Source organism: Microcaecilia unicolor, chromosome 4 (genome assembly GCF_901765095.1).
Source record: "Microcaecilia unicolor chromosome 4, aMicUni1.1, whole genome shotgun sequence".
Classification (NCBI taxonomy): domain Eukaryota; kingdom Metazoa; phylum Chordata; class Amphibia; order Gymnophiona; family Siphonopidae; genus Microcaecilia; species Microcaecilia unicolor.
In genome coordinates, this window is record NC_044034.1 from 65627632 (window position 1) to 65654311 (window position 26680).

Genomic DNA, 26680 nt, shown 5'->3' on the forward strand with positions numbered 1-26680 from the left:
TTGCGCCATATGTGAGGCTTCACCTGAAATGTTCAGCTTATAAACATCATTATGCATAAAAGCTTCAGCATACACTTCATCATTTTTAGAGATTGTGCACTTACTGTTTTCAAAATGAATCACAAATCCCTTCTTATCTAATGTAGATACACTAAGCATATTGCAAACTGCTTGGGGAATATACAAGACATCACTTACAGGAATTTCTTTAACTTCATTAGACACTTTGCATTTTAAGAATCCAATACCTTTGCTTGGATCTTAGCAGTCCCTGCGTTTGCAGTTTTAAGAATACCTTCCTCTGGACACATTTCCTGAAAGAAATCCTTACAATTGGTTAAATGGCATGTGCTCCCCGAATCCAAAATCCAAGTACTTTCATTTGAATTATTATTTACCATAGTCAAAGATTTTTCTGCCATTAGAAAACCCTTGTGTTTATCTTTGTCCTTCATACATTTCCTGGTTTGAAAATTCTTTAGTTCCATTGGCTTAGGTGAGCTAGAGGGAGTGTTTTGTGTTTCCTTACACCATTTAGATACATGTCCCTCCTTTCCACATGAGTAGCAAATCAGCTTGCCCTTGGGTGGAGTTTTCTCATAGCTCCGCCTTCCTCTGTTCTTTGCCAAGAAATTTGTTTCATTTCTCTCTGACTTGCTTTGAGAACACATCTCCTCAGAATCATTTATTATGCATTCCTGCCTTAGTTTTGATGTTGCCTGTTCAAAAGATTGCCCTTCAATGGCCTCATTTACAGACCTAAAAACATCAAACTTCTTTGATAGTGAGGTAAAAAGAAATGCTCTTTTCAATGCATCACACATGGGAATTCCAGAAAGTTCTAACTTTTGAAATGAAGACATAAGATGCATAATGTGATCATTACATTTACTTTTATCCCTTAATTTGGTTTCATTCAATTCTGCCAACCAAATTGGTTGCTGCTTTGCATATGTAGTTGCATACATAGTTCTCAGTTTATATAAAATGTCCTTTGGTGTATCTTTTCCCTCCACTAATATGGCTTGTTTCTCTGAGAGAGCTTCCAAAAGCATGCACTTCACATAATAGTTTGCATTGTCCCATTCAGCCATATTTTCATCTGTTCTGTCTTGGTCTAAGCATATATTTAATCTTTTTGCTCGAAGGAGACATATGAATCTTAGTTCCCACTTCTGATAATTAAACTCAGTTAATTTAGGCACCTTGAGAGAATAGAACAATGGTGAATTTCTTCCCTCAGCCATTTTCTTAGCCTTCTGTCTGCTGTGTGGGGGGAGAGAGAGACAGACTGAATCTTTCCTTTAAAACTTAAGAGAAAAATGTGGCCTTTTTTTCTGCCTGGTAATATTTCTCTTCTTTTTCAATTCCTGGCCCTGGGCCCGTAACCCTTTTGTTGGATTATTTGTAGTAAATAATTAGCAGATTTTAGTACACACAGCTTCAGCTTTAGAAATGTTAATTTCTTTCTTCATCTCTCTCTCATTCACCCCTGAATAATTCACTGCTGAGTCACTTTAAAGTTGAAGTAACAAAACATCTGTTTACTCACAGTTTGTAGTTAGATTATAATCAGACAGGCTTATATATACATATTACTATACATTTGTATTATCAGCTCCTTCCATGTGCTTAGATGGTAATGGATGCTCACACCACCATAGATCCTCTCAGGTTAGGAGAGATCATGAGCTCCATGTGCTCCATGTGCTGCATGTGCTGTGTCTGCTGCATCTAGCCCCCACAGGAAGTTGCATAGCTGTGTGACCTCTCTAAGTAATTCACATCAGAGGTCACAGAGTAATCACAGAGAAATAATAGGTGACAGGCAATGCATGTAAAATACAATTACATTCCAACATCTCACACTAACACCTGTTATAACCAAAGGACAGAGAGAGTTAAATAAGACAACGCAGACATGCCAATCAGAATAACAACATGGAACGTAGGGGGCATAACGTCCCCTATAAAACGGAGTAAAATATTAACGGCCCTTAAAAGACACCAAGCGGACATCGTCTGTTTACAGGAAACATGACTTAACGATGTAGAACATGCCAAATTACAACGGTTCTGGGTAGGCAAGTGTTATGCAGTCGCTGCCACAGGACGAAAAGGAGGAGTAGCAGTGCTCTTCCGTAAAGGTTTGGCATGTAAGGTGCAAGTAGTAGAGAGGGGGAAACAGGGGCACTCCATAATATTACAAGTATGGGTACAGGGCTTTGAATTTTTACTGGTTGGAGTGTATGGCCCCAATGAGCATGACAAAGAGTTCTATCATACTCTGGGGAGTAGGTGCCTTCAACACTCAAAGGGTAGGCTGGTAATACTTGGGGACTTTAATTTAGTTCTCAATCCCAAAGAGGATACCACTAACCCTCAGTCGGTACATTACTCAGGGCAGAGGGCAGGGGAGTTACAAATGCTTATGGAGACGTTGGGCTTGGTAGACGCATGGAGGGTACTGCACCCAGGAGAGCATGATTACACGCATAGATCTAGGGCGCATGGCACACTATCGAGACTAGATTACATTCTCTTAGAAAGAACCATATTTCATCAAGTAAGGGCAGCCTGTATAGGACCGGAGGAGATATCGGACCACGCTTTGGCGTGGATCGAGTTAGAGGTACCAGGGGATAGTGCAGGATGGAGATATCCAGCATACCTAGGTAATGATCCTCAATTCCAAGAGTACCTGGTGGCAAAATGGGGAGAATATGCACTTCACAATAAGGAGCACGCTCGGGTGGATCCGGTTCTGTTCTGGTCGGCTTCAAAAGCAGTTCTTAGAGGGGACATCCTTGCTTACTGTAATTTGAAAAAGAAACGCCGAGCGGTGACAATATTGCAGTTGGAAAAGCAACTTACTAGTGCTAAGTGTGCCCATATTCGTAGACCTTCCCAGGCCACTCTAGAACAAATGAAGACTTTACAAATTACTCTTAACATCCTGTTACATGAAAATGAGCTTAGATCCTCGATATATTATAAATATAAATTACACCGCTTTGGGAACAAGGCGGGACGACTCATTAAAGTTATAAAGAACTGGGGTGGACCCAGGGTGGTGGCGGCACTGCGGGACAAACAAGGCAAATTAACAGTAGAACAAAAGGAAATCGGGAAAATTTTTACTCAACATTTTGCAGGGCTGTACTCCGATGGGACACTACCAAACGAGAAGTCGATACAGGAATACTTAACACAAGCAGGTCTAGCAACACTAACTCCAGAGGACCTTAGAATGCTTAACGCCCCACTGACCTTAAAGGAACTCCAACAGGAAATTAAAAAATTAAAATATCGATCCGCACCAGACCCTGATGGTTATACTGGGGAATACTATAAGACCCTACCCCTGGAGGCGCAGATAGCATTATTGGCACACTATGAGGAAGTAATAGAGACAGGAGCATTTCCAAAGTATGCCAATTCAGCATTAATTACACTAATACCCAAACCGGGGAAGCCCCTGAATAGAGCAGAAGATTTTCGTCCTATATCTTTGTTAAACATTGACACCAAAATATTAGCAGGAATGCTGGCAGAAAGATTGGCAAAGTGTCTACCCAAATTGATCAGCCTGGAACAAGTAGGCTTTATTAGAAATAGACAAGCAACACAATGTTCGATGCCTATTATTGGCCATGGCATCTTGCCAATAAAGGAAAGTCCCCTCAGCAGTAGTGAGTATAGACGCCGACAAGATGTTCGATAGAGTGGGTTATTATATTTTATTTATTGTATTTATATCCCACATTTTCCCACCTATTTGCAGGCTCAATGTGGCTTACAGAGTCCTGTTATGACATTTTCATTCTAGGGTAGCAGATACAATTAGTGAAATACAGAGATTAAGTGAGCGAAAAAAGAAGGGAGTTAGGTGGGTGAGTATAGAGGTACACTTTCTTAACTGGTTGGGCTGGCAAAGTAATTTAGTAAGGCTACGGGTTTTCTTTGTAGGCCTTGTTGAAGAGGTATGTCTTCAGAGATTTACGAAAGTTGGTAGATATGTTATCAAAGGAAAATCCTGCCATACGAACCTGATTGCTTTCTTTGACTGTTTAGACCAAAGAATCGGATGAAGGACATGCACTAGTTGTAAACTATTTAGATTTCAGCAAAGCCTTTGATACAGTTCCTCACAGAAGACTCCTGAGTAAGCTGAGAGGGCTGAACTTAGGGGAAATGGTTATATGACCTGCCGCAGAGGGTGGTGGTAAACTGAATCTGTTCAAAGGAAAGGAAAGTGAGTAGTGGAGTGGCTCAGGGGTCGGTACTGGGGCCGATTCTGTTTAATATATTTGTGAGAAACATTGTTGATGGGTTAAATGGAAAGTTTGCCTTTTTGCGGATGACATGAGGATAGCCAATAGAGTAGATACCCCAGAGGGAATAGAAACCATGAGAAATAAACGAGAAATCACAACGGTGAATAGATCCTCGGAACACAGATTCCTGCACAGGTATCTATAGGAGGGAAGATAGTTTAAATTGTTCACTAAATTTGTAGTCTTCAGGATCATCTGGCTTTTACGAAGTCACTTAAGACTTGCTTATTTGAGCAAGCATACCCCAAAGATCCAGGCCAGCTTCACTAACTTCAGGACGCTGCCATTGCGCTCTGGCGCTGTTATTGTGGACTCATTTCTTTATCCTTACGTCTCTGCCCTAATTATCTCTTTCCATTTGCTGTACCCTGTCTATTTTTTATTCAATTGTTGTAAGCCACATTGAGCCTACCAGAAGTGGGAAATTGTGGGATACAAGCACTGTAAAATAAATAAATAAATTATGGATTCACCATTGTCCTTTAAACCCACATGTGGGCTGTGATTTGAAAGTCATTTTTTTAAAATTATGTTTGTTGAGTAAGCTAAAGTCCTTGATCCAAGCTGAAGACTTTAGAACAGTTTTGCAGAATATAATTCTCTCAAAATTAGATTATTGGAATTCATATCTTGGTTTGTCATCTACTAGCCCACAATCATTGCAAGTGATCCAAAATGCTGCCATTCAATTACTGACAGGGGCTTCGTGGTACCATCAAATCACACCATATTTGACTAAATTACACTGGCTACTGACTGAGTGTTGGATAAGGTTTAACATTTTACTCTTGATTCATAAAGCATTGCAACAGAATACCCCTCATTACATTTCTAACATCTTGATAATTTGCAAAACCCTTGATTTATTTATTTTATTGCATTTGTATCCCACATTTTCCCACCTATTTGCGGGCTCAGGGTGGCTTACAATACATTGTGAATGATGGAAATACAATGTGTTACAGTACAATTATGGGTTACATTATGAGGAGTTATGGGAAGACAAAGTCAAGTCAAAACAACATTTCGAACGTAGGGGATACCTATTCCAGACCATGAAAGTGATGGGAATCGAGGGATGGTTCATGCAGGCAGTTAGAGCCCTTTACTGTAAACCAAGAGCCAGAGTACTAGTCAATGGCATAAAAGGAAGTGAATTTGACATAAAGAGGGGCACCAGGCAGGGCTGTCCCCTCTCACCGGCACTATTCGTGTTGTCTCTAGAACCGCTGCTGCGCACACTGATGAGTAAGGAAATAATTTCAGGGGTATCGGTGGCGGGTCAGACCATAAAGGTGCTGGCCTTTGCTGACGACCTATTATTGACGGTGACAGACCCCACTAGATCCATGGACCCTTTGTTACAAGAAATAGAAAACTTTGGTAGGATTTCAGGGTTTAAATTAAACTTAGCCCTCGAGATAGTAAAGGGCATACGTAAGGGCTGGAAAGATAAAATTCCCCCTACCTGGGAAAAGACCTTTATCAAGTATTTCGTGTACCAGCAGACCTATCCCAGCTCTACGAGCTTAATATACATAAACTACTATATGAGACTAAACAGACTTTAAAGGCCTGGAACGCACTTCCTGTATCCCTATTAGGTAGGATTGCGTTGTTTAACATGGTTATTGCCCCGAGATGTATATACACTTTTCAAACAATACCACTGTATTTGAAAAGGGGGGATGAACGTTTATTGCATCGCCACTTACAACATTTTCTCTGGAAAGGGAAAAAAGCCCGGCTCCCTATCTCTTTGTTAAGTATACCGGTGGAATATGGGGGATTGGGACTGTTGAATATAAGGTTCCCGAGTGTCGCCTGTGGCATGAGACACATAAATGATTGGTACAGGCACACCAATGATTATACTAACACGTCCCTGGAGTTGGGTTTAACACCAGGGATACATTTTAGTAACTATCTGCACAGTGTAGGAGTGCCCATGCCCCATGCGCTGAGAGCTTCTGGGATACTGACCACTGCTAGGGCAGTTTGGGGATGGGTATGCTGCTTGCATCGTTTTTCAATTAAAACAACACCATATTTGTCTATATGTGATAACTGTGCCTTTGTACCTGGGCAAATGTATTCTGTATTTCGGAGATGGAAAACCAAAGGTATTAAATATCTCCTTCACGTGGTGAATAGAGAAGGTCACATTAGACCATTCGGGGACTTGCAAAAAGAATATGGTTTGCCAGCAAGCGATAATTTCTTTTATGGACAGTTAAGACATTACATATCAACACTAAAGTGGATATCGCTGACAGAGAACGTGCAAGAGGAGCTCTCCTCTGCATATTCTTTGGAGTCACAGCAGAAAGTACCCATGGCATACCACCACAGACACATAAGAGACACAGCCCTGGAGCTAGACTATCAGGGATTAGCGCAGGCCTGGACCAAGGATTTACAAATTATAATCACGGCGCAACAGCTACAAACCCACATTCTCCATATAAGAAAAGTTACAGACTCTGCTGTGCATTGGGAACTGCAATACAAGATGGCCCTTCGTTTGCATATCCCACCGAAGAGAGCATTCCACATGGGACTCTCACCTTGGGGTGAATGCGCAAAATGTGGTGCTCCAGGTGCAACAGTGGGTCATATGTTTTGGCATTGCGTGGGTGTCCAGAAGTTTTGGAAAAAGATTATAGCCAATGTGGTTAATGTCTGGGGACAACAATGGCATTATGACGCCCGCATGCTATTTGGCCACCCACAATTGGGGAAGGTGGCTAAACGAGGTTATAAAGTATTTGTACTCAGAGCCATTCTAGTTGGCAAACAAACGATACTATCTGAGTGGATGTCATACCAACCCCCTACTTGGCAACAGTGGCATACACAAATGATACTCCTGATGCGCATGGAGCGCATGGCCATAAAGGACCCTGACTCAAAGTTGGGTAAGGCATTTCAGCAACGATGGAGCCCATTTTGGAACACAATGACTCCGGCAGCAAGAAGTCACTTACTAAACTTCTGAGAATGTAATCTTATATGATAGAGGATAATATGCTAGAAATTGGAGTAGAGAGGGACAGGGGAGGGTACAGGGGAGTTAAGGGAGGGAGGAACCTAGGGGAGGGGGGAAGGAAGGTGAAAAATAAATACCAATTTGGCAAGCCACAGAATGTTGAGATATCCTGTTATATTAAGTGAATGTCATTGAATGTCTTCTTTACCTGTAATTTTCTAATAAAAATGAGTTAAACATAAAATGTAGGACAGCAGTCTCACTAGAAGTTACCTAAGTTGTTCAATACCGTCAGATGCATCCTATCTCACCCCATTAATTTGTCAACCGTTAGTTTAGCTAGGTCCCCATGAATGCAATTTGATGAAAGTTGTTCAAGGACCATCTCATTTCCATTCCTATCTGAGTTTTTATTTTCTGTTCCTGCTCGTATCCCTTCATCTGTGAACACAGAAAAGTCATTTGTTAAGCAATTCTGTTTTTTACACTCAGCTTCTACATATTCTTTCCCTTCCCCTTTGAGACTTCCACTGCCACATTTATACTTCCTCCTCTTACCAACATCTAAAAATGTCTTGTCTCCCCATTTTAATGTATTGACTTTTTAAAATGTTTTCCATTTGCTTCTTTGTTTTGCTGACTCCTTGTGTGTGTGTATTGGGGGTGGGGGGACAGCTGCAACAGGAAAAGTCACTAAGAAGACAGCATAGTAGAAGGCACATTGTGTTCTCTGTGAGAAGTATATGGACTGGGTTTTGGCAAATACAGAATCTGATGAATCCTCATGTGAGGAATTTCCAAAAACAGATATTGAAAGTTTAGTAGATGAGGTGAGTCTTCAAAATTTTGTTGTTAGCATGCTAAGTGGCGAGGAGACAGGAAATGATAGTTCCAGGGTCAAGGGCACCCTGCAAGTATAGCAATAAAAAGTGTGAAGGATGTCTCTGGCTTTTCATCTTCTGTCTATCCTCAACGCTTGTTGAAGCAGCAGCTCCAAAGGTGTTGTACAAAACCTCAAAATTATGGAGGCTGGGGATATTGCAAATCCATATCATTTCATGGCAAGCACTATACTTGGTGGAAAAGCTGTTCCTTAAGACAAAACTTCCCCTGCTTGGTTTCCCTCTATTTCCATGCAGATAGGGGGACTGAATATACAGCTCTGCTAAAGCAATTCATGTCCATACTCTTTCCCCTCAGTGTCTTGCTATAGTTTAGTCTAGATTTTATCAAATATCAATGACTCATTTGAACATTCATATGATAAAATATAGACTGCTACATTTTGTAAATATTTGGATATAATACAGCGAAATATGGTCCATGTTGGGACCCTTGAATAGCTACTCTTGGAAGACATTTATACAAGCTAAGCCTTTTATAAACAAGTTTATTTTTTTTAATCTTTTATCTAGTATATATGTCCAAGGAAGTGCTATGATTATATGTATCTGAAGGTGTTCAACTTTGATAGCCATAGCAGTCTCTCTGAGATATGAGCATGTTATTTTTTAAATTTATGGTTTCTTTAAAATTTGAAATAAAATTTAATAACTTTTTTAGATAACATTTCCATTTGTAATATATGGGTTTTTCTAATTATTCCATTAATACTCTTGCTATTCTCAAGATGAGAGTAGTAGTCGTGGCGGCATATTTTCAAAGCACTTAGCCTTCCAAAGTTCCATAGGTTTCTTGAAAATGAGCCCCTTTAAAGTGTCTTTATTAAGGCACCAAAGTAAGACTGGACACAGGTCTGTGTTTCAGCAGACTTGCTGCCTGCCTCAGGGGTCATAGGACTTGGTTGAGCCAGTGGCATAGCTATGGGTGGAAAGGGGGAGTAGGAGGAGTAGGCTCTTGAACACTAGTAGGCGACGTAGGTTAGGAACAATCTCTTTATTTAAATATACACTCGACTCAACACAGCCGTGTTTCAGCGCTACAGACGCCTTCTTCAGGAGTCTTGTGATATATAAATATACTAATATTAAGCTCAAAGAGGATGAAAGCAAGGCTTCTGCTACAATTGTAATCCGCTGCAGGAAAAACAGCTCAGCGTATTCAATTGCACTTCTGTGCATAGCTATGGGTGGGCCTGGGTGGGCACAGACGTAACCATTCTTGACTCATGCCCACCCAGTGGTGGCAATGCCTCAGTCCCCTCTCTTCCTCTCCTCATCCAGTGGCCTGGCATCTGCTCCCTCTCTGAATACCCCTGACCCTCCCCCGGTGTACCTCAGAGGCATTCCTCAGCTGCAGTGATTCATCTTTGTCAGTCCCCACAGACTTCCCTCTGCCGCTTTCTGCCAATGAGGAAACAGGAAATAATGTCAGCATGGGCAGGATGCGGCAGAGCGGCCCAGTGTTTTACTGAAGATGAATCACTGCAGCTGCAGGATGCTTCTGAGGTACACCTGGGAGGGATGGGGAGATTCAGAGACAGAGCAGATGCCAGTCTTTGAGGGTGGGGGGGGGGGGGAGTTAACAGTGGGCCCACCCCAAATTATTGGTCTGGCTACACCCCTGGGTTGAGCCACTGTTCTATGGTACCTTATGTTATGTGTATGTGCAAGTGTATACACAGCAAAAGGATACTGCCAGCGGAGGGCAGTTATGTCAAACAGTAGCGAGGTTCAAGGGCAATGCTGTCATCAGACGTCGTATCTTGTGTTCTTCATAGAAGTTTTCTCCTGTTTTTCTTGTGGATTAATAATCTTACCGCATAATTTGTAATTGGTTTATAAAACATATGGCTTTTTGGACTTTTCACATATGTGCACTGTTACATAATTAGTTCCTCAATGCCCTCCCTTTAACATTCATGTCCAGATAAATGTCAAATAAAACCATACCGTGTTTCACTATGTGCTGGAATAAACAGATGAAGTAATATTCTAGAAAGAAAGAAATAAAACATGCTCTCTAAGATTAAGTTCATGATTGTTTCTGTCTTTACAGTCATCATTCTTGGCAGGGCCAGTCCTACAAAAATCACAACATATTAGTTGTGTTTCTTTGGATGCTATCAAATGGCTACTCCAAATGATGCAAACTCTTATAGCCAGGGAGAGAATCATTTTCTTTCTGACTCACAATGGATTTGAGAAATATTGCACCAATTCTATTTCAACACAATGGGTTGATGTATTACTTCTACATAGCCAACAATGATGAATTTAATTGAGCCAAAAAGCTTAACAGGCTTAGTTATAGGACTAATCTAATGTGCACTTTTGTTTAGTATTGATGAAGTTTGGATAAACAATTTGACTATGTATTAAATATCAATGATTTAAAGCAGACGAAAGCTGGAGAACTCAGAACCGCCTCTTATAAGCTGGAACTGTAGCCCTAAGAGGGTACAAAGCAGAGAAAGGTAATGCCTACCCTTTGAGGCCTGTGAAAACTCATATACAAACATGAAATGAATGGGTCATTATGCTTAACTAGAAAGAAAGAACAGAGAACATTTTCACTTTGCCTCACTGAGCAGAACATGACTAAAAATATCTTGTTAACTACCATCATTCAGGAAAACCATGATGATCATTTATCTTAGGCTCTGGTTCCAGTAAAATATCAGAAGGGAAAGAAAAGCTTCTTGAAGACAGGAGGATCACCACCATTTAAACCTGATATGTGACATTATTAAAGGGCATTAACAAATTTTCTGAGCTTCCCAGGAAAACCCCCTGTAGGCATGGGTAACAATTCCCACAACACTGAAATTAAGCATTGCTTCTCAGTTTTGTTAGAATTAATACGTTTAACTCAGGAAGAGAGTAAAGAAGGGAATATGCCATTGGTGATGTCTTATGTGCAGAGTACAGCTGTTACAGGCAAGCTAGCCACCAGGACTCCTGAGTTAAGTTTAATGTACTATAACCTCTTCTGTATTTAGCCTATATCTCTTTTTTGTAATTTCTGCTGGACTAGTTCATTGACCGCTTTCTTAAATATTGTTCCATGTCACTACTGGTAGATCATGTTCTAGTATTTTTTTAAAGCCAAATGGCATTCTGCAAGGCTAAATACTAGCACCAGTAGTAATCACTTCTCACTATAGGCCGCTACAGACCAAATCATGAACTTAGTGGTTACAATTGTGCAGATGATATCCTAGAAATAGTATATATTGACCTATCAACAGATTTTGGTCCTCTTAATACCATTTCTAACTGGTTACTAAAAATAGGCTCTATAAATCCTACTAAGTCTAAAGTGATATAGATTACTAAGAAAAAATCACTACCCCAATTATCTCCAACTATCTGTGGTTACAAGATTGTAATATGCAATTGTATCATGACTCAAGAGGTTTGACTGTACTCTTTTTTAATTTTATTTCATCTTAAACATGAATGTTGATAATAATCTTGAACTAGAAATCAAGTTGTCAGAAGAAAATTATGCACTCATATATAACAAAACAAAATATTAAAAATAGTTCTATACAACTAATGGAAGTCCTGAATTGTGGTAGGATCTAAGAGATCAAACAATACAGGGAAAAAATAAACAATCTAAACCTAACCTAAAAGGAAAATACCTTGAGAAGAGATTTTTCCATAACATTTCTTGCAGGCACACCACCACAAATAAAAACTAGATCCCTTACTAATCTGAGGTAGATCCACTCTGTCCTCTGCCACAACTTTATTGATCAAAAACAGTACTAACTGTAATGGTTCATGAAGTAGGATTGTTTTTGATATTTTATAACACATTTACAATGAAATTTTAATGAAAATAATATGCCTAGAGGAAAGACTGTAGGATACATTTAAAGAAATTGTTTACACCACTTCTGAGTAACTTTAGGCACCATCAGGAAACATCCTCACATTTTAAGGAAACAAAGAAGAATTTCTATGCCTAAAATAAAGTCTCAGTAGACCATCTCAGTAGACCATCTCTAACACCAATGTGACCAATAGTGTTGAGGTTATTGCAGCTTTCATCCCTGGAAGATTCTAGAAAGTCAGTAAGATCCAAAGTGCGACTGGACTCTTTCCTGATGTTTGAGCAACACATTTTATTGGTAGCGAATACATCATTTGTTACTCTTAGACAAATTTGATTTGATAAGCCTCTGTCAGATTCTAAAGATTTTGATGCTAGCACTGATAATGAACCACATTGATTACTGTAACTCTCTGTATAATGGTTTGAAGACATCATTATTACATCATTTGAAGGTCATCCAAAATATAACTGTCAAACTTATTCATATGTAGGGTTAGATCAAGTGACTTCTCTCTGGAAGCTCAATGCTGGTTTTCATTTATCTTCAGGCTTAAATTCAAGATCCATATTACAAGATACAGAGCTTTCTATTCAGCTATCATTACACAGTTATTAAAACACTATCTCTTACCATTCACCATGACTTCTCCACTTACAGTTTGAGAGTCTTCTTACTATGCTCTCCCCTGTGGTCATCTATCTACATATCACCCAACAGACTAACTTTTCTTATCTAGCTTTAGAATATTTTGCCATTCTCCCTTTATGCTGAATCAGTTTGTTAGAGATTTAAGGCTGGTCTTGAACTTTTCTTTCTGTCCCAGGTTTCCCTTAGGTTGGGATGCTGACTGTGAAGCTGAAATGCAGGCAATAGGGCATCACTACCTTATTCTCCCCTCCTCCCTAACCCTCCTGTTTACTAAGCTGCACTAGCGGTTCCTATGCGGCAATGCTGACAACAGCCCATTCAAAGGAGTCCTTTTACTAAGCCATGGTACGAAGTGGCCTGCAGTAGTATGGGCACGTACTAAGGAAGCCATAGAAACCAGCAACAGAGAGATCACTGCCCTTACTGGAAACATATTACAGGTGGCTGCTATCAAATGATATTTCTTCTCCAACAGATAGTATAAGGGAGGCTATTGATGCAAGACTGAGGAGGCTGCAGCTGAAGTTTGTTTTGTTACATTTGTACCCCGCGCTTTCCCACTCATGGCAGGCTCAATGCGGCGGGCAATGGAGGGTTAAGTGACTTGCCCAGAGTCACAAGGAGCTGCCTGTGCCGGGAATCGAACTCAGTTCCTCAGGACCAAAGTCCACCACCCTAACCACTAGGCCACTCCTCCACTCCACTGTACAAGCCAGCATTTGCCACCACGGCTTTAGACGTAGCATCTAGGACTCTTTCTAATGTTTCTGCATCTGCAACCATACTTGTGACAGCTGTACCTGAGGCTCCTCCAGTGGATACAGCCAGTGGCATTCCTAGGGGGGCTGACACCCAGGGCGGATCGCCGATGTGCCCCGCCCCCTGGGTGCAGCGTAACCACCCCCACCCCCCGGTGAAAAAGCACCCCCCCCCGGGTGCACGCCGCTGGGGGGGGGGGGGTGCCGCGCGCCGGTCAGCTTCGTTCGTTTCCATGCTCCCTCTGCCCCGGAACAGGTTACTTCCTGTTCCGGGGCAGAGGGAGAATGGAAACGAACGAAGCTGACCGGCGCGCAGCACCCCCCCAAGCGGCGTGCACCCGGGGCGGACCGCCCCCACCTTGATACGCCACTGGATACAGCATCAGATTCCATGCCCGTGGCTGAAGCACTTGAACCACAACTACTGATATCACCAACAAAACCATGAATGTTGTAAAACCCAATACTTGAGGAAGAAACTTCCAGATGTTATGTGTGAAGTTGCCACAGGTGAATTAAATAATCATGTAGCCTCTCAGCATCAAGGTGCAGCCACTGCATCTGTGTGTACAGGAAGGTTATCATAGAGACTGTGTCAAGTAAAGTACCATAGAGGCTATAAAAAGCACTACACTGTAATGACCCTGGCTGGAAGAAGCCATACAGGCTACTGGGGCAGATGTAATGTGCAGCCAAGAAAAGAAGGACAACAGAATAACTAGTAGGTATAGAGGCAGCTGTAGCCCCAGCCCCACTGTACATGGCCCAAGCATGTAGGAAATAACCAGTCGTTGAAACATTAGAGACATAGCATGTATCCTGGACGGGGGAATACAGGCATGTTAACACGTCCGGAGTTGAAGAGGATGCAGACACCAAACAAAAATAGCAAAGCAGCACCAGGATCTGTTATCCAGAATGTGATTGGAAAGAAGCACTAGAGGACCATACTGGTAGCTTCTCAGTAGTTAAGCAAGACAAAGTATTGTTGCTGGAAAATACTGTACCCCCAGGAGAAATATGCCTCTAAAGAACAGAAAAGATTTCATGCAGCTCAAGTGGCTGCCCCCATGCATAACCTTGCATGTTGATGCAAGTGAGTCACACAGGATCACGGTGACAGTATGCAGTAAAACATGCAAGCTTTATGGAGACTAGAGCTGCTGTAAAAGAGCTTATCACAAATTTTCTGACCAAAGACAGCCCAGGAAGCCGTTGGTTACTAAGATGTTGCACTATGCCTCCCAGTAAAATGGACCATATGTACCCCCCTGAAGTAGTTACCCATATACAGCACCTTAATAGGATGCTGAAATACAACCTAATAAGAGTTGCAAATATTAGCCTAACAAGAGCTTACCAATACTCCGCTCAGTGAGAGGCTGCCAAACCACAGCCCAGCGAGAGGCTGCCAATAAGCAGACATTAAGAGGTTGCTGAATCACAGCCCAGTAAGAGGCTACTAAGAAGCAGACATTAAGAAGTTGCTGATACACAGCTTAAAACAAGACTACTGAAATGAACTTAATAAGGGTCTACTGACATACAGCCCAACCAAAGACAGTTGATGTACAGCCCAAGAATTTGCTGCTACTACTACTTATCATTTCTAAAGCGCTACTAGATGTATGCAGCACTGTACATTTGAACATGAAGATCCCTGCTCGACAGAGCTTACAATCTAATTAGCACAAACAGGACAAACAAGAGATAAGGGAATATTAAAGAGAGGATGATAAAGGAGAAATTAGATCTTACCTGCTAATTTGCTTTCCTTTAGTCCCTCCGGACTGGCCCAGGATTGGACTGATGGGTTGTGTACGCCTACCAGCAGGTGGAGACTGAAAAAACTCTGACTCTAGAGAGCCAATAAGAGCCCTGGTTATGTGACGTTAGCCTCAGTATTTGAATAACAAAGCAGGAGAGAAAGAACAAGCAACCTTCTATGTCCCGTGGAATTCAAGCAGCCACAAAGTACTGTTGAAACGTACTTAACCCACGGACTTACCGTGACATAGAGCTCACCAACAACTCTGACCAGAGAAGTGGTATGGCTCACCAATATCATTAGCTGATTAAGATAGAGCTCACCAACAACTCTGACCAGAGAAGTGGTATGGCTCACGAATATCATTAGCTGATTAAGATTTATTATTTCGGTTATTAATATATATAAAAATATTTTTAAATAAACGTATGGACCATAACTTGCCAAACAGCCCTGACTGAAACAACTGAACAAACTATGGAAAAAAATTACGGGAGGGACCTGGGCCGGTCCGGAGGGACTAAAGGAAAGCAAATTAGCAGGTAAGGTCTAAGTTCTCCTTCCGTAGCGTCCCTCCAGCCCGGCCCAGGATTGGACTGATGGGAAGTAACAAAGCAGTAATCCTACAGGAGGGAGCCAAGAAAAACCGCTGTACGTACTCGAGAAGCAAAAAACTGCCTCGTGCCTACACTGTATGTCAAGCCTGTAATGTCTGGAAAAAAGTGTGAAGCGAGAACCATGTCGTCACCCTACAAATGCCAGCTGAAGGCCCTAAGAAACACTCCGCCCATGACGCCGCCTGTCCCCTCGTGGAATAAGCTTTGAGACTATCTGGGATTGCGCTGCCCGCCAGAAGGTAAGAGGAAAGTAACAGCGCTTTAATCCATCGAGACAAGGTAGGCTTCGAAGTGGCCAAACTCTTGCGATGACCACCAAAAAGAACAAAATGACTATCTGCATGGCGAAAGTGTTCAGTAACTGTCATATAATTTTTAAAACACTGTTTAACATCCAGAGTGTGTAAATTCTTTTGTTCCTCAGTGCCCGAGACAGAACCGAGAACCGGAAGAAAAATCCCATTGGGAAAGATGGAAACTAGATACTACCATAGGCAGGAAAGGAACTGGACGTAGAATTACTCGCTCCTTGGAAAACTGCAAAAAAAAAAAAAAAAAAAAAAGGAGGTCGACAAGAAAAAAGCTTGCAATTCTAGCTGAAGCAATGGCCCCCAAAAACACTGTCTTGAGGACCAAATCCTTTAGGGAACAAGCTGAACAGCGGTTCAAAAGGAGGGCCTGTGAGAGTAGAAAGCACCAGATTGAGATCCCAAAATGGAAAGAAGGATCTAACTGAAGGGCAAAGAAGACTGACACGATACAGAAAACGAGATAAGTCAAGAAGACTTGACAAGGATTTTCCCGCTGGATTTGGCCTCCGAAACAGGAAAGGGCCACCCCCTGCACTTTAAGAGAAGAAAGAGACAAGCCCTTATCAAAACCTCGCTGAAGAAAATCCAACATCTGTGCCACTGAAGCCCAAAAGGGGGCAATAGCAGCATCTGCACAATGAGCCTGAAAAATGTGCCAGGTAAGAATATAACAGAGAGATCGATCGACGCCTAGACTTAAGCATGGTAACAATCACTGGGGCTGAAAACCCCCTCTTAGCTAAGCGGGCTCATTCAAGAGCTATGCCGTAAGACAAAATCGAGCCGGGTCTGGATGTGGAATTGACCCTTCCAACAGCAGGGTCCTGTGAACCGGTATAGGAAGAGGAGAGGCCGATTGAAGACGCTGAAGGTCTGCATACTAAGGACGGAGGGGCCAATCTGGAACCACCAGAACTACCGGCCCCGGTGCCGCTCGATGTTTTGAAGACGACGACCTAAGAGAGGCCATGGAGGAAACGCGTAGAGGAGACCGGAGAGCCACTGCTGCATTAGTGCGTCTACTCCCTCTGCTCATGCATCCCTTCGGTGACTGAAGAAGCACAGAAGTTTTGAGTTGAGACTGGAGATGAAAAAGATCTAGGACTGGAGTGTCCCACTGTGCTACTATCAACTGAAACGCCCGATCGCTGAGAAATCATTCTCGATCGAGAGCGCTGTGACTGAGAAAATGTGCTTGAAAGTTCTCGACTCCTGCCACATGAGAGACTGAAATGGCAGAAAGATGAATCTGTGCCCAAGCTATGAGAGTCGCTGTTTCTTGATTCAAAAGACAACTCTTCATTCCCCCCTGGCGGATGACATAAGCCACTGCCGTGGCACTGTCCAACAGAACTGGCACTACTTCGCCTGCCAATAGAGGATGGAACTCTAGCAGAGCTAGATGAATAGCTCTGATCTCCAAACAAAAATTGATGGATTGAGACAGCTCCAGACGAGATGACAGTCCCTGGATCCACCTGTCCAAGCAATGAGACCCCCAGCCTCAAAGACTGGCATCTGTCGTTAACGCTAGCCACCGAGGAGACTCCAAAGACATTCCTAAGGTGAGATTATTTGTCCGCAACCACCAGAAAAGACTGCTGCACTCTTGGGAACGCAGAGGTAACTTTAATTACCATTACCTTGGAGAACGTGCGAGGAGCTGTCGCGAGTCCAAAAGACAGAGCCTGAGAATTGCGAAACGCAAGAACTTTTGAGATCCAAAATAAGATGAAAAGACCCCTCCTTCTTGGGAACCACAAAGTAAAAGAGATACCGGCCCTGTCTGCACGCAGAAGGAGGGACTGGACAAATAGCCTGAAGGTCTAAAAGTCTTCGCAGACTCTGCCGAATAGCTCCTGCTTTTTGACGAGAGCGACAGGGAAACTCCAGAAAGTCGTCCAAAAGAGGTGCTGCGAATTCTAAGGCATAACCTTCTCGAATAACCTCAAAGACCCACTGGTCGGATGTAATGTGGGCCCACCTCTGGTAGAACTGAGAAAGCCGAGCCCCTACAAGAATCAGAGGAGAGGCCCTCACACCTTCAATGTGAAGAACGGGAAGGAAACCGGAAGAGCGCGCCCGCGATTCTACTTCCCCTATGGAAACCTCGAAAGGACTGAGCTCTACTGAAAAATCTAGACCTCTAAGCTTGAGCTCCTTGACCAGACTAAAAACCTATGGAAATCTCTCGGTCTACCACGACCAAACAAAGAACTTCGACTCGACATACGAGGTCTCTCCTTTAGGAGACAAGGAACCCTAGCATCTCCCAAAGAATGCACTAATTTATCCAATTCTTCTCCAAACAGAAACAAACCTGTGAAAGGAAACTTAAACTTGGACACAGCATCCACCGGCCAACCTCGCAATGGAACTCTCAAAGCCAAGGATTTAGAAGATGGTCTCATATCACACAAAGCATCTAGCAAAAAGGCAGAACCCATCTCAATGTTGGCCACCCCAACATCAATAGAAGGAAGATCATCTGAAGACCTATCCAGGTCTCTCTCCGCCTAGCGAAAAACAGGCTCTGGCCACCATAGTCACAAATAGCCACCTGCACTGCCAAAGAACAAACATCAAAACTATGCTTAAGCAGAGAGTCCAACCTCCTGTGCTGAACATCTCGGAGGGCTGTTCCTCTGTCTACGGGAACCGTGTATTGCTTGGTAACTGCCGACACCACCGCATCAACTACCAAGATCCTAAGCAGAGGATAAAGACGGGACATGGACCTGGCTGTCATAAACGAGGTTTCAGGAACAGCCCACCACTGTACCTTAATAATATCCCAAATGTCCTAATGGATAGGAAAAGTTCTTGGTGAAGATCTAGTGCCTTTAACTAACAAATCAACTTTACGAACCTCTGGCACCAGAGGAAGCCCTTCAAAATGCAACGTAGAGAAAATCAAAGAAATTAACTCTTGTAAATCCTCTGTAAGAAAAATCCTAGCTACAGAAGGGTGTTCTCCTTGTGAAAAGGGCAGAGAAACAGGATCTATGGGAGACTGATGCTCCCAAACCTCCTCCGCTAGACCTTTCTCCTCTTCTAAGAAAAGCATATCTTGATCCAGGATCAATAAAAATCAACTTGTGGATCCCAGCTTCTAGACCTCTTTGCAGGGGAAACAGACCCTGAAAACTCCACAGAAACTGCTGCTGCTAAACCAGCTTTCTTCATTAAAAAAGGAGCTGGTATATGTGGAGGAAAAACTTAGGAGGAAATCCCCCTTCCAGAGTGTCTCCTGACTGCACCAGGAACCTTGTCTATGACTCTTTGTGCGGTCCCGAAGCCTGAAAAGTAGAAACATGACATGCAGGTGTGTTTGGTGTACAGCGCTGCGTATGCCTTGTAGCGCTATAGAAATGATAAATAGTAGTAGTAGTAGTAGAACCTGCAGCTGCCGGCAAGATGGCCGCCTTTCGCACCAAAATCGCCGAGTCGGGATCCCTAGCCGTCGTGGAGCTCTCTGAAGAAACCGCGATGGAGGAGGTTTGAGGAGGTGGTAGAAAAACCGGCGATGGAAACTAAGGCATCGCTACCTCTGCTAGTGCCGAACAGTATTCACATGCTCCGCCCACGCCCACTCCTCGGCGCTGGGAAACCGCACATAATTTAAATTTCTCCGACAAAGCGGAGCTGACTCTGCAGCCAGCTAAGCACTCTGCGCTTTTTTTTTTTTTTTAAACGCCACACAGGAGCAAAACGGAACAAAAGTAAATCAAATGCTCGTTTAAACTACGGGGCAGGAATAACGATAATATTTAGTTTTTGTTTTTTTTAAAGAGAAACAGCTGAGCAGCATTTAGAGCAAAAATTCTCCCCAGAGACAACGGAACTGCCTGCTCGTTAGACTGTTTGGGAAATAAAAGATTCTCTTTCTTTCTTTTTTTTTTAATTAACAGTGGCTGCCTCTCCCAAAGGCAAAGCCCTTGACTAAGAGCAGCCCTTCCCAAAATAAAGGGAGATGGGGAGGAAGGGGGGGAGGGACCCAGGTACACCCGAGTGTAACACCCCAGAGGCAGTAGAGGAAAAATAAACTCCCAACTACTGAACCTCAAAAAGATTCCCCAGACACAGAAGAAATATTGAAACTACTAAAAGAAACAAGAGAAGAAAAGAAAAGAAGAGAGACTAATGGGCTCACGTCCTACCTGCTGGAGACTAAGAAAATACGGAGGCTAACGTCACATAACCAGGGCTCTTACTGACTCTCTAGAGTCAGAATTTTCTCAGTCTCCACCTGCTGGTAGGCGTACACAACCCATCAGTCCAATCCTGGGCCGGTCCGGAGGGACGCTAAGGAAATAAGGGTTCTGAACAAGTGAATAAGGGTTAGGAGTTAAAAGCAGCATCAAAAAGGTGGGCTTTTAGCTTAGATTTGAAGACGGCCAGAGATAGAGCTTGACATACCGGCTCAGGAAGTCTATTCCAGGCATATGGTGCAGACAGATAAAAGGAACGGAGTCTGGAGTTAGCAGTGGAGGAGAAGGGTGCAGATAAGAGATTTACCCAGTGAAATGTTATCCCAAGGATGCCACTGATATGCAGCCCAAGAAGATGCTGCTGATCTGAAATACAAAACCCTTTAACATTCTCTGAAATAAAGTACACTATTGGGCTCATTTTCGAACGAGAAGGACGCCCTAATGGGCTCATTTTCGAAAGAGAAGGATGCCCATCTTTCGGCATAAACTGGAAGATGGACATCCTTCTTCCAGGGTTGTCCAAATCAGTATAATCGAAAGCCGATTTTGGATGTCCCCAACTGCTTTCCGTCGCAGGGATGGCCAAAGTTCAAGGGGGCGTGTTGGAGGCTTAGCGACTGCGGGACTTGGGCGTGCCTAACACTTGGACGTCCTCGACCCATAATTGAAAGAAACAAAGATGTCCCTGACGAACACTGACGACTTTACCTGGTCGTGTTTTTCCTACAACCAAGGCACAAAAAGGTACCCGAAATGACCAGATGACCACCACAGAGAATCGGGGATGACCTCCTGTTACTCCCCCAGTGGTCACTAACCCCCTCCCACCCTCAAAAAATATCTTTCAAAATATTGGATTGCCAGCCTCTATGCCACCTCAGATGTTATACTCAGGTCAATGACAGCAGTATGCAGGTTCCTGGAGCAGTTTTAGTGGGTACTGCAGTGCACTTCAGGCAGGTGGACCCAGGCCATCCCCCCCCAACTTCTTACGTTTGTGGAGGAAACAGCGAGCCCTCCAAAACCCACTGGAAACCCACTGTACCCACATCTAGGTGTCCCCCTTCACCCGTAAGGGCTATTGTAGTGGTGTACAGTTGCGGGTTTTGGGGGGCTCAGCACACAAGGTAAGGGAGCTATGTACCTGGAAGCAATTTATGAAGTCCACTGCAGTACCCCCTAGGGTGCCCGGCTGGTGTCCTGGCATGTCAGGGGGACCAGTGCACTACAAATGCTGGCTCCTCCCACAACCAAATGGCTTGCATTTGGTCGCTTCTGAGATGGATGTCCTTGGTTTCAATTATCGTTGAAAATCAGAAACGACCAAGTCTTGGGACGACCAAATTTAAGGATTTGGACATCCCTGACGGTATTTTCGAAATGAAAGATGGACGTCCATCTTGTTTCGAAAATATGAGTTTCCCCGCCTCTAGATTGGGACGTTTTGCGAGGACGTCCAAATCAAAACATGGATGTCCCTTTCGAAAATGCCCCTCTTTGTATACTTTTGAAAAAATTTGCATTGTTCTTATAAAGATTACGGTAGTAGGAGGGGCTGGGTGAAATAATTAGCTCTAGAATTCAAGCTTGTTCACATTTACCCAATCTTTACCCAGCAAGATACATCATTCACTTCCAGTTGTATTTATATTCTTATGGAATGAGTTAACTATAAAGGTCTCCTCAAGCATGTACCCACCCCTTCAATTAGGATCAATACTTGTCGGATTCTTTGACACTGTCCTCTCTCTTTCATCATCTTAATTACATAAATGCTCACAATTCCTTTAGAGGGTTTGATGTAAGTTTCTAGTAACATCACAAATCTGTTCTATTGGCTCTCTTTCCGGATAAATGTTTAATAATATTTGGGACCCTTTTACTAAGCTGCGGTAAAAAATAGACAGTGCATTCGAATGCAAGTGAAATAGGACTTTTTTCTATTTTATTTTTGCAGGTCTCATGTCAATATTTCAATTAGTATGAGGGACTAGCAAAAATATTAACGCAGGAGCACTTGCCTCCATGTTAATCCCGATGTTAACCAATTAACGTGCAGTAATGTGAATGTACAAGGTGGTTAGCGCTTCCACGACCCCTCATAACAAAATATTGAAAAAATAGTTTATGTATGATTACCGAAGGACACTTGGCATACCTTACTAAAAGGGCCTCTTGGTGACTATACTCAAGCATTGGCTATCAGTTACTCCTCTCTATGGGTCAGATGTAACACGAATGTTTTCACATAATGGGAAAACCCCTTTAGCAAATCTGGCTCTTAGATCTTAATTTATCACTCCTGTCCATTTTTAAATATACATATGAAATGGAAATTTTGCAACGCCAATGAAATGCCCATAAATACGCCTATAAACACACCCCTTTTAAGTTATGCATGTTTATTTTGAACTGCATGCTTTGTAATTTAGGTGCAGTTCTTTATAGAATACGCTTAGCAATTTCTGCAAATAAATTGTAATTATTGCCAATTAGTGCTCGTTATTGTTTGTTAATAGCTGTTAAAAATGCATCTGACTCACTTCTACCTCATCTGATCACAACACAATCTTGTATTTGTTATCAACCGAAATGGCAAACGCCTTTACGGTACTTTGTAAGCCACATTGAGCCTGCAAATAGGTGGGAAAATGTGGGATATAAATATAACAAGTAAATAATAAATACTTACGTTCCATTTGCTCAAATATCACTGAGAACAGGAAGTCTCTTGGAGTCATGTAATACTCCCCTTCATATTCTAAGGAAGCAAACTTCATGAAACGTTGCTTTCGAATGGATTGCTTTTCTGCCATTTCATCAGCATCATCTTCCTTCTGGAGAAAGGAAACAAATTACAATTAAAACAGTATTTTTCATTTATAGAAGTGTAATCAAATGAGAAATCTATGAACCCAGTGTCAAAGAAACAGTGCAATGCTTTACATTGTACTTGAACTTTAACATGAATATGAATCTATTAGTGACTGTAACTAATCAAAAGAATGAGTATAATCTTCTAAAAATTCCAAATATGTTGCAATAATTACAAGTAGGATATTGTAAAGTCTCTCAAAACTTATTTTGCAGTCATATAATTTGGCTTACCTAATCTGCTCACTAAACAGAAATTACCTCTGAGGCAAGCTGTTTAACTGAAACAGCAATAATGTTATGTTTACCTTCTAGAAATGTCCTGGAGTTTATACGATCACTGGCTTTTGAGATAAACCAAAAGTTAAGGCAAAATAAAACAAACAAAAAATAACCATTCACAAAAATGACTGCATGATAAGTTATACTGTTTTGATTATATCAAAACAACTCTATGCAAGAAGAACAGCTGCATAAAACATTTGGAATATGATTATAACTGGAGTGGCTAGAAGTGAGGCAGATAAACATTATTTCTTTGGTACCATTAATGATGCCAACAATTTTTTTTAAATTATTCTCAATATTTATATGATGCTAAAATAAGTTTTAAGATTCTTTACAATATCCTACAGAATGAAAACTGGTTACTGAAAAGAAAAAATAGACTACTTAGGGGGCAAATTTATCAAACTGTATTAGGGATTTAAGTTGCATTATTTGCCCCTTAATGTGACTTCAAGGGCCCTAATGCAGCTTATCTTAATTCATTGCAATGATATTTAAGTCGCCATGGGTTACACAATAATGAGATGTAAAATGTGAAATGCATGTTTTGCATTTCATTACTATGCAAATACCCTAATGCGACTTGGGGTGATATACCCCATTACCCAGGCTGGAGACAGAGATGTCAGATCCTTTCGCTCACTCCCTGATGACATCCCCATCCCCTAACCCAAGCCCCCATCCCCCCAAAAGGTGTCTACACCTAGCAGGACCTACCAAATGTATTTTATGGTAGTTCAGTGGTGATCAGGTAGGAGCGATCTCAAGTTGTTCCTGTTCTGTTCAGCGCCATTTGCAAAATGACACCCCAGCAGTAATCTTGCACTGCTACTGCTAGGTGATCATGGGTAGTAGCATGAGATTACCACTAGCGGCGCCATTTTGGATACAGCATTGGCCAGGGAAGGAATGACTGGGGATCACACCTGCCCCATCACCAGTGCACCACCAGGTGAGTGAGGAAGACTGACAATCTCTGGCCCGGGAGCACTGATGCTCCCTGGCCACTGGAATAACATTGCTTGTGAGCCACCTTGCAAGCAACATTATTCTTTTACCATGGGATTCAACTATCTGCAGGACTGTTATCAGGTTCCTGAATCCCGTGGTAAATCAAGGTGTGATAAGAGCTTGCCTTAATATTTTTTTCTTTCAAAGTGACTATAACAAAACATCTGATTAAAAAACAGTGAATTAAGTTATAATTAAGCATCATAATCATAACTAAGAAATAAGCTAAAGGGTCATGGATTTGGCATACTACCTTTCTAGTGCACAACTAATGTGGTTCACTTTTTTTTATCTTTAAATATTTTTATTAATTTTTATTAATTGAACAAGTTTGATGTCACATGTACAACAATAAATGTGAAACAACAACCACACTTAATGCAGAAACCATACATATCAAATAATCCATCAATGCATCTCTATCACTGTAACTGAGAATAACTAAGACCTCAAACCAGTTTCCACCTAATCTCTGGATCGGAAATAAGCAAATGTGCTAGCTGACAGTGTATATAAGTGAAAACATTCAAGCATTACTATGACAGTCTGACAGGGTGGGAGGAGGAGGGTGGGTAGGAAGTATGCATGGGGACATCAAAGCATATCATTGATATTCTAACAGGGTGGGTGTGGATAGGTGAGGGGAGGGTGATCAACAGAGACATACAGCTTTATGGTTTATAATGGGCTAGGAACCCCAGATCCTTGTTAAGTCCTTTCTGTTGGGTGTTAAAATATTCAATCATTCTGACTTCAAAGGTCTTACGTTCTTGTATGGTTTTAAAGTTACCTTTCAGGATTCTCACTGTGAAATCACTGGTACAGTGTCCTGGTCCTGTAAAATGTTGACCAACAGGCGTGGGAACCCTGCTGGCACCAGTATTGTTTATATGATGTCTATGTAAATTGAATCTTGTCTTAAGCATCTGGCCTGTTTCTCCAATATAGCATCCTTTGTTACATTTTTTACACTGAATGATATATACCACATTGGAAGATGAGCAAGTGAAAGATCCCTTTATGTTGAATATCTTTCCTTTGTGGATGACTTTGGGGTCCTGTGAAATATTTTGGCATAGTTTGCAACTGGATAAATTACAGGGAAGTGTGCCCTTCTGTTCCTTTCAGTCTGTGAAGGAAGTTTACTTCTGATTAGCTTGTGTTTTAAATTGGGTGGCTGTCGGAAGGCCAGTACTGGTGGGGATGGGAATATCTCTTTCAGTAATTCATCCTCCTGGAGTATAGGTTGTAGATCTCTTATGATTTTCCTCAGTTTTTCATTATCCAGTTGCAAACTATGCCAAAATATTTCACAGGACCCCAAAGTCCTATGGAAGGAGGGTAAATAGCTCTCCACTTCCAAGCTATCAAGCATTTTGCCGCCGCCAGGCCCCACCGTAGTAGTTTACTCCGTTCCCAAGATTCCCTTTTATTTTGCAAACCAAGTAGACACACCCGCGGGCTACACACCAAAGATTCTCAAGTCATTTTTACCATAGCCTTCATTACTGCTATCCAAAAGGGTAATAATCGTGGACATGACCACCAAATATGTAAATATGTGCCCCTATCCTGTCCACATCTCCAGCACCGGTCAGACGCTGCTGGGTACATACGTTTAAGTCTCTCAGGGGTATAATACCACCTGGTAAGTACCTTATAAGCATTCTCTTGCACTAGGGCACATGTAGAGGCCTTCTGGACCTCCCCGCATATCCTTTCCCATTCCTGATCATTAAAGGTACAGTTTAAATCCCTTCCCCATGCTCCCTTAAAGCTAAAAGGAGTGGGGTCACTTCCTCTAATAAAACTGTAAAGCACTGAAATGGATTTAGGCACCCTCTGTAATATACCCCATAAATTCTCCAAACTTTCCTTTTCCTGTGCCCCTCTCCCCCTTCCAACCCATTGCTCCCATAAAAAACTTGACCTGGGCATATGAAATCAGCTTCAGGGAGGCCATATTGCTGTCTCAATTCCTCAAAGCTTTTTATCTGACCACCCTGTAGTAGGTCCCGAAAAATGGAAAGGCCCAACTGTTCCCATCTCCAAAAAACACTATTATCTTTCCCTGCCCCAAATTTCGGCTCCCATCGTATCCCCGCCCTAGTAGATACT

General features: G+C 42.2%; 1 protein-coding gene across 2 annotated transcripts in view; it reads right to left on the reverse strand.

Annotated features, from left to right (window-relative positions):
• MICU2 (mitochondrial calcium uptake 2) overlaps window positions 1–26680 on the reverse strand; it is a 505490-nt gene that overhangs the window by 248921 nt on the left and 229889 nt on the right. For both annotated transcript variants that reach the window (XM_030200306.1, XM_030200305.1), the window contains exon 2: window positions 23082–23226. In XM_030200306.1, the coding sequence (XP_030056166.1) occupies window positions 23082–23205 (124 nt within the window). In that variant the 5' untranslated portion in view covers window positions 23206–23226. The remainder of the gene's footprint in view (window positions 1–23081; window positions 23227–26680) is intronic.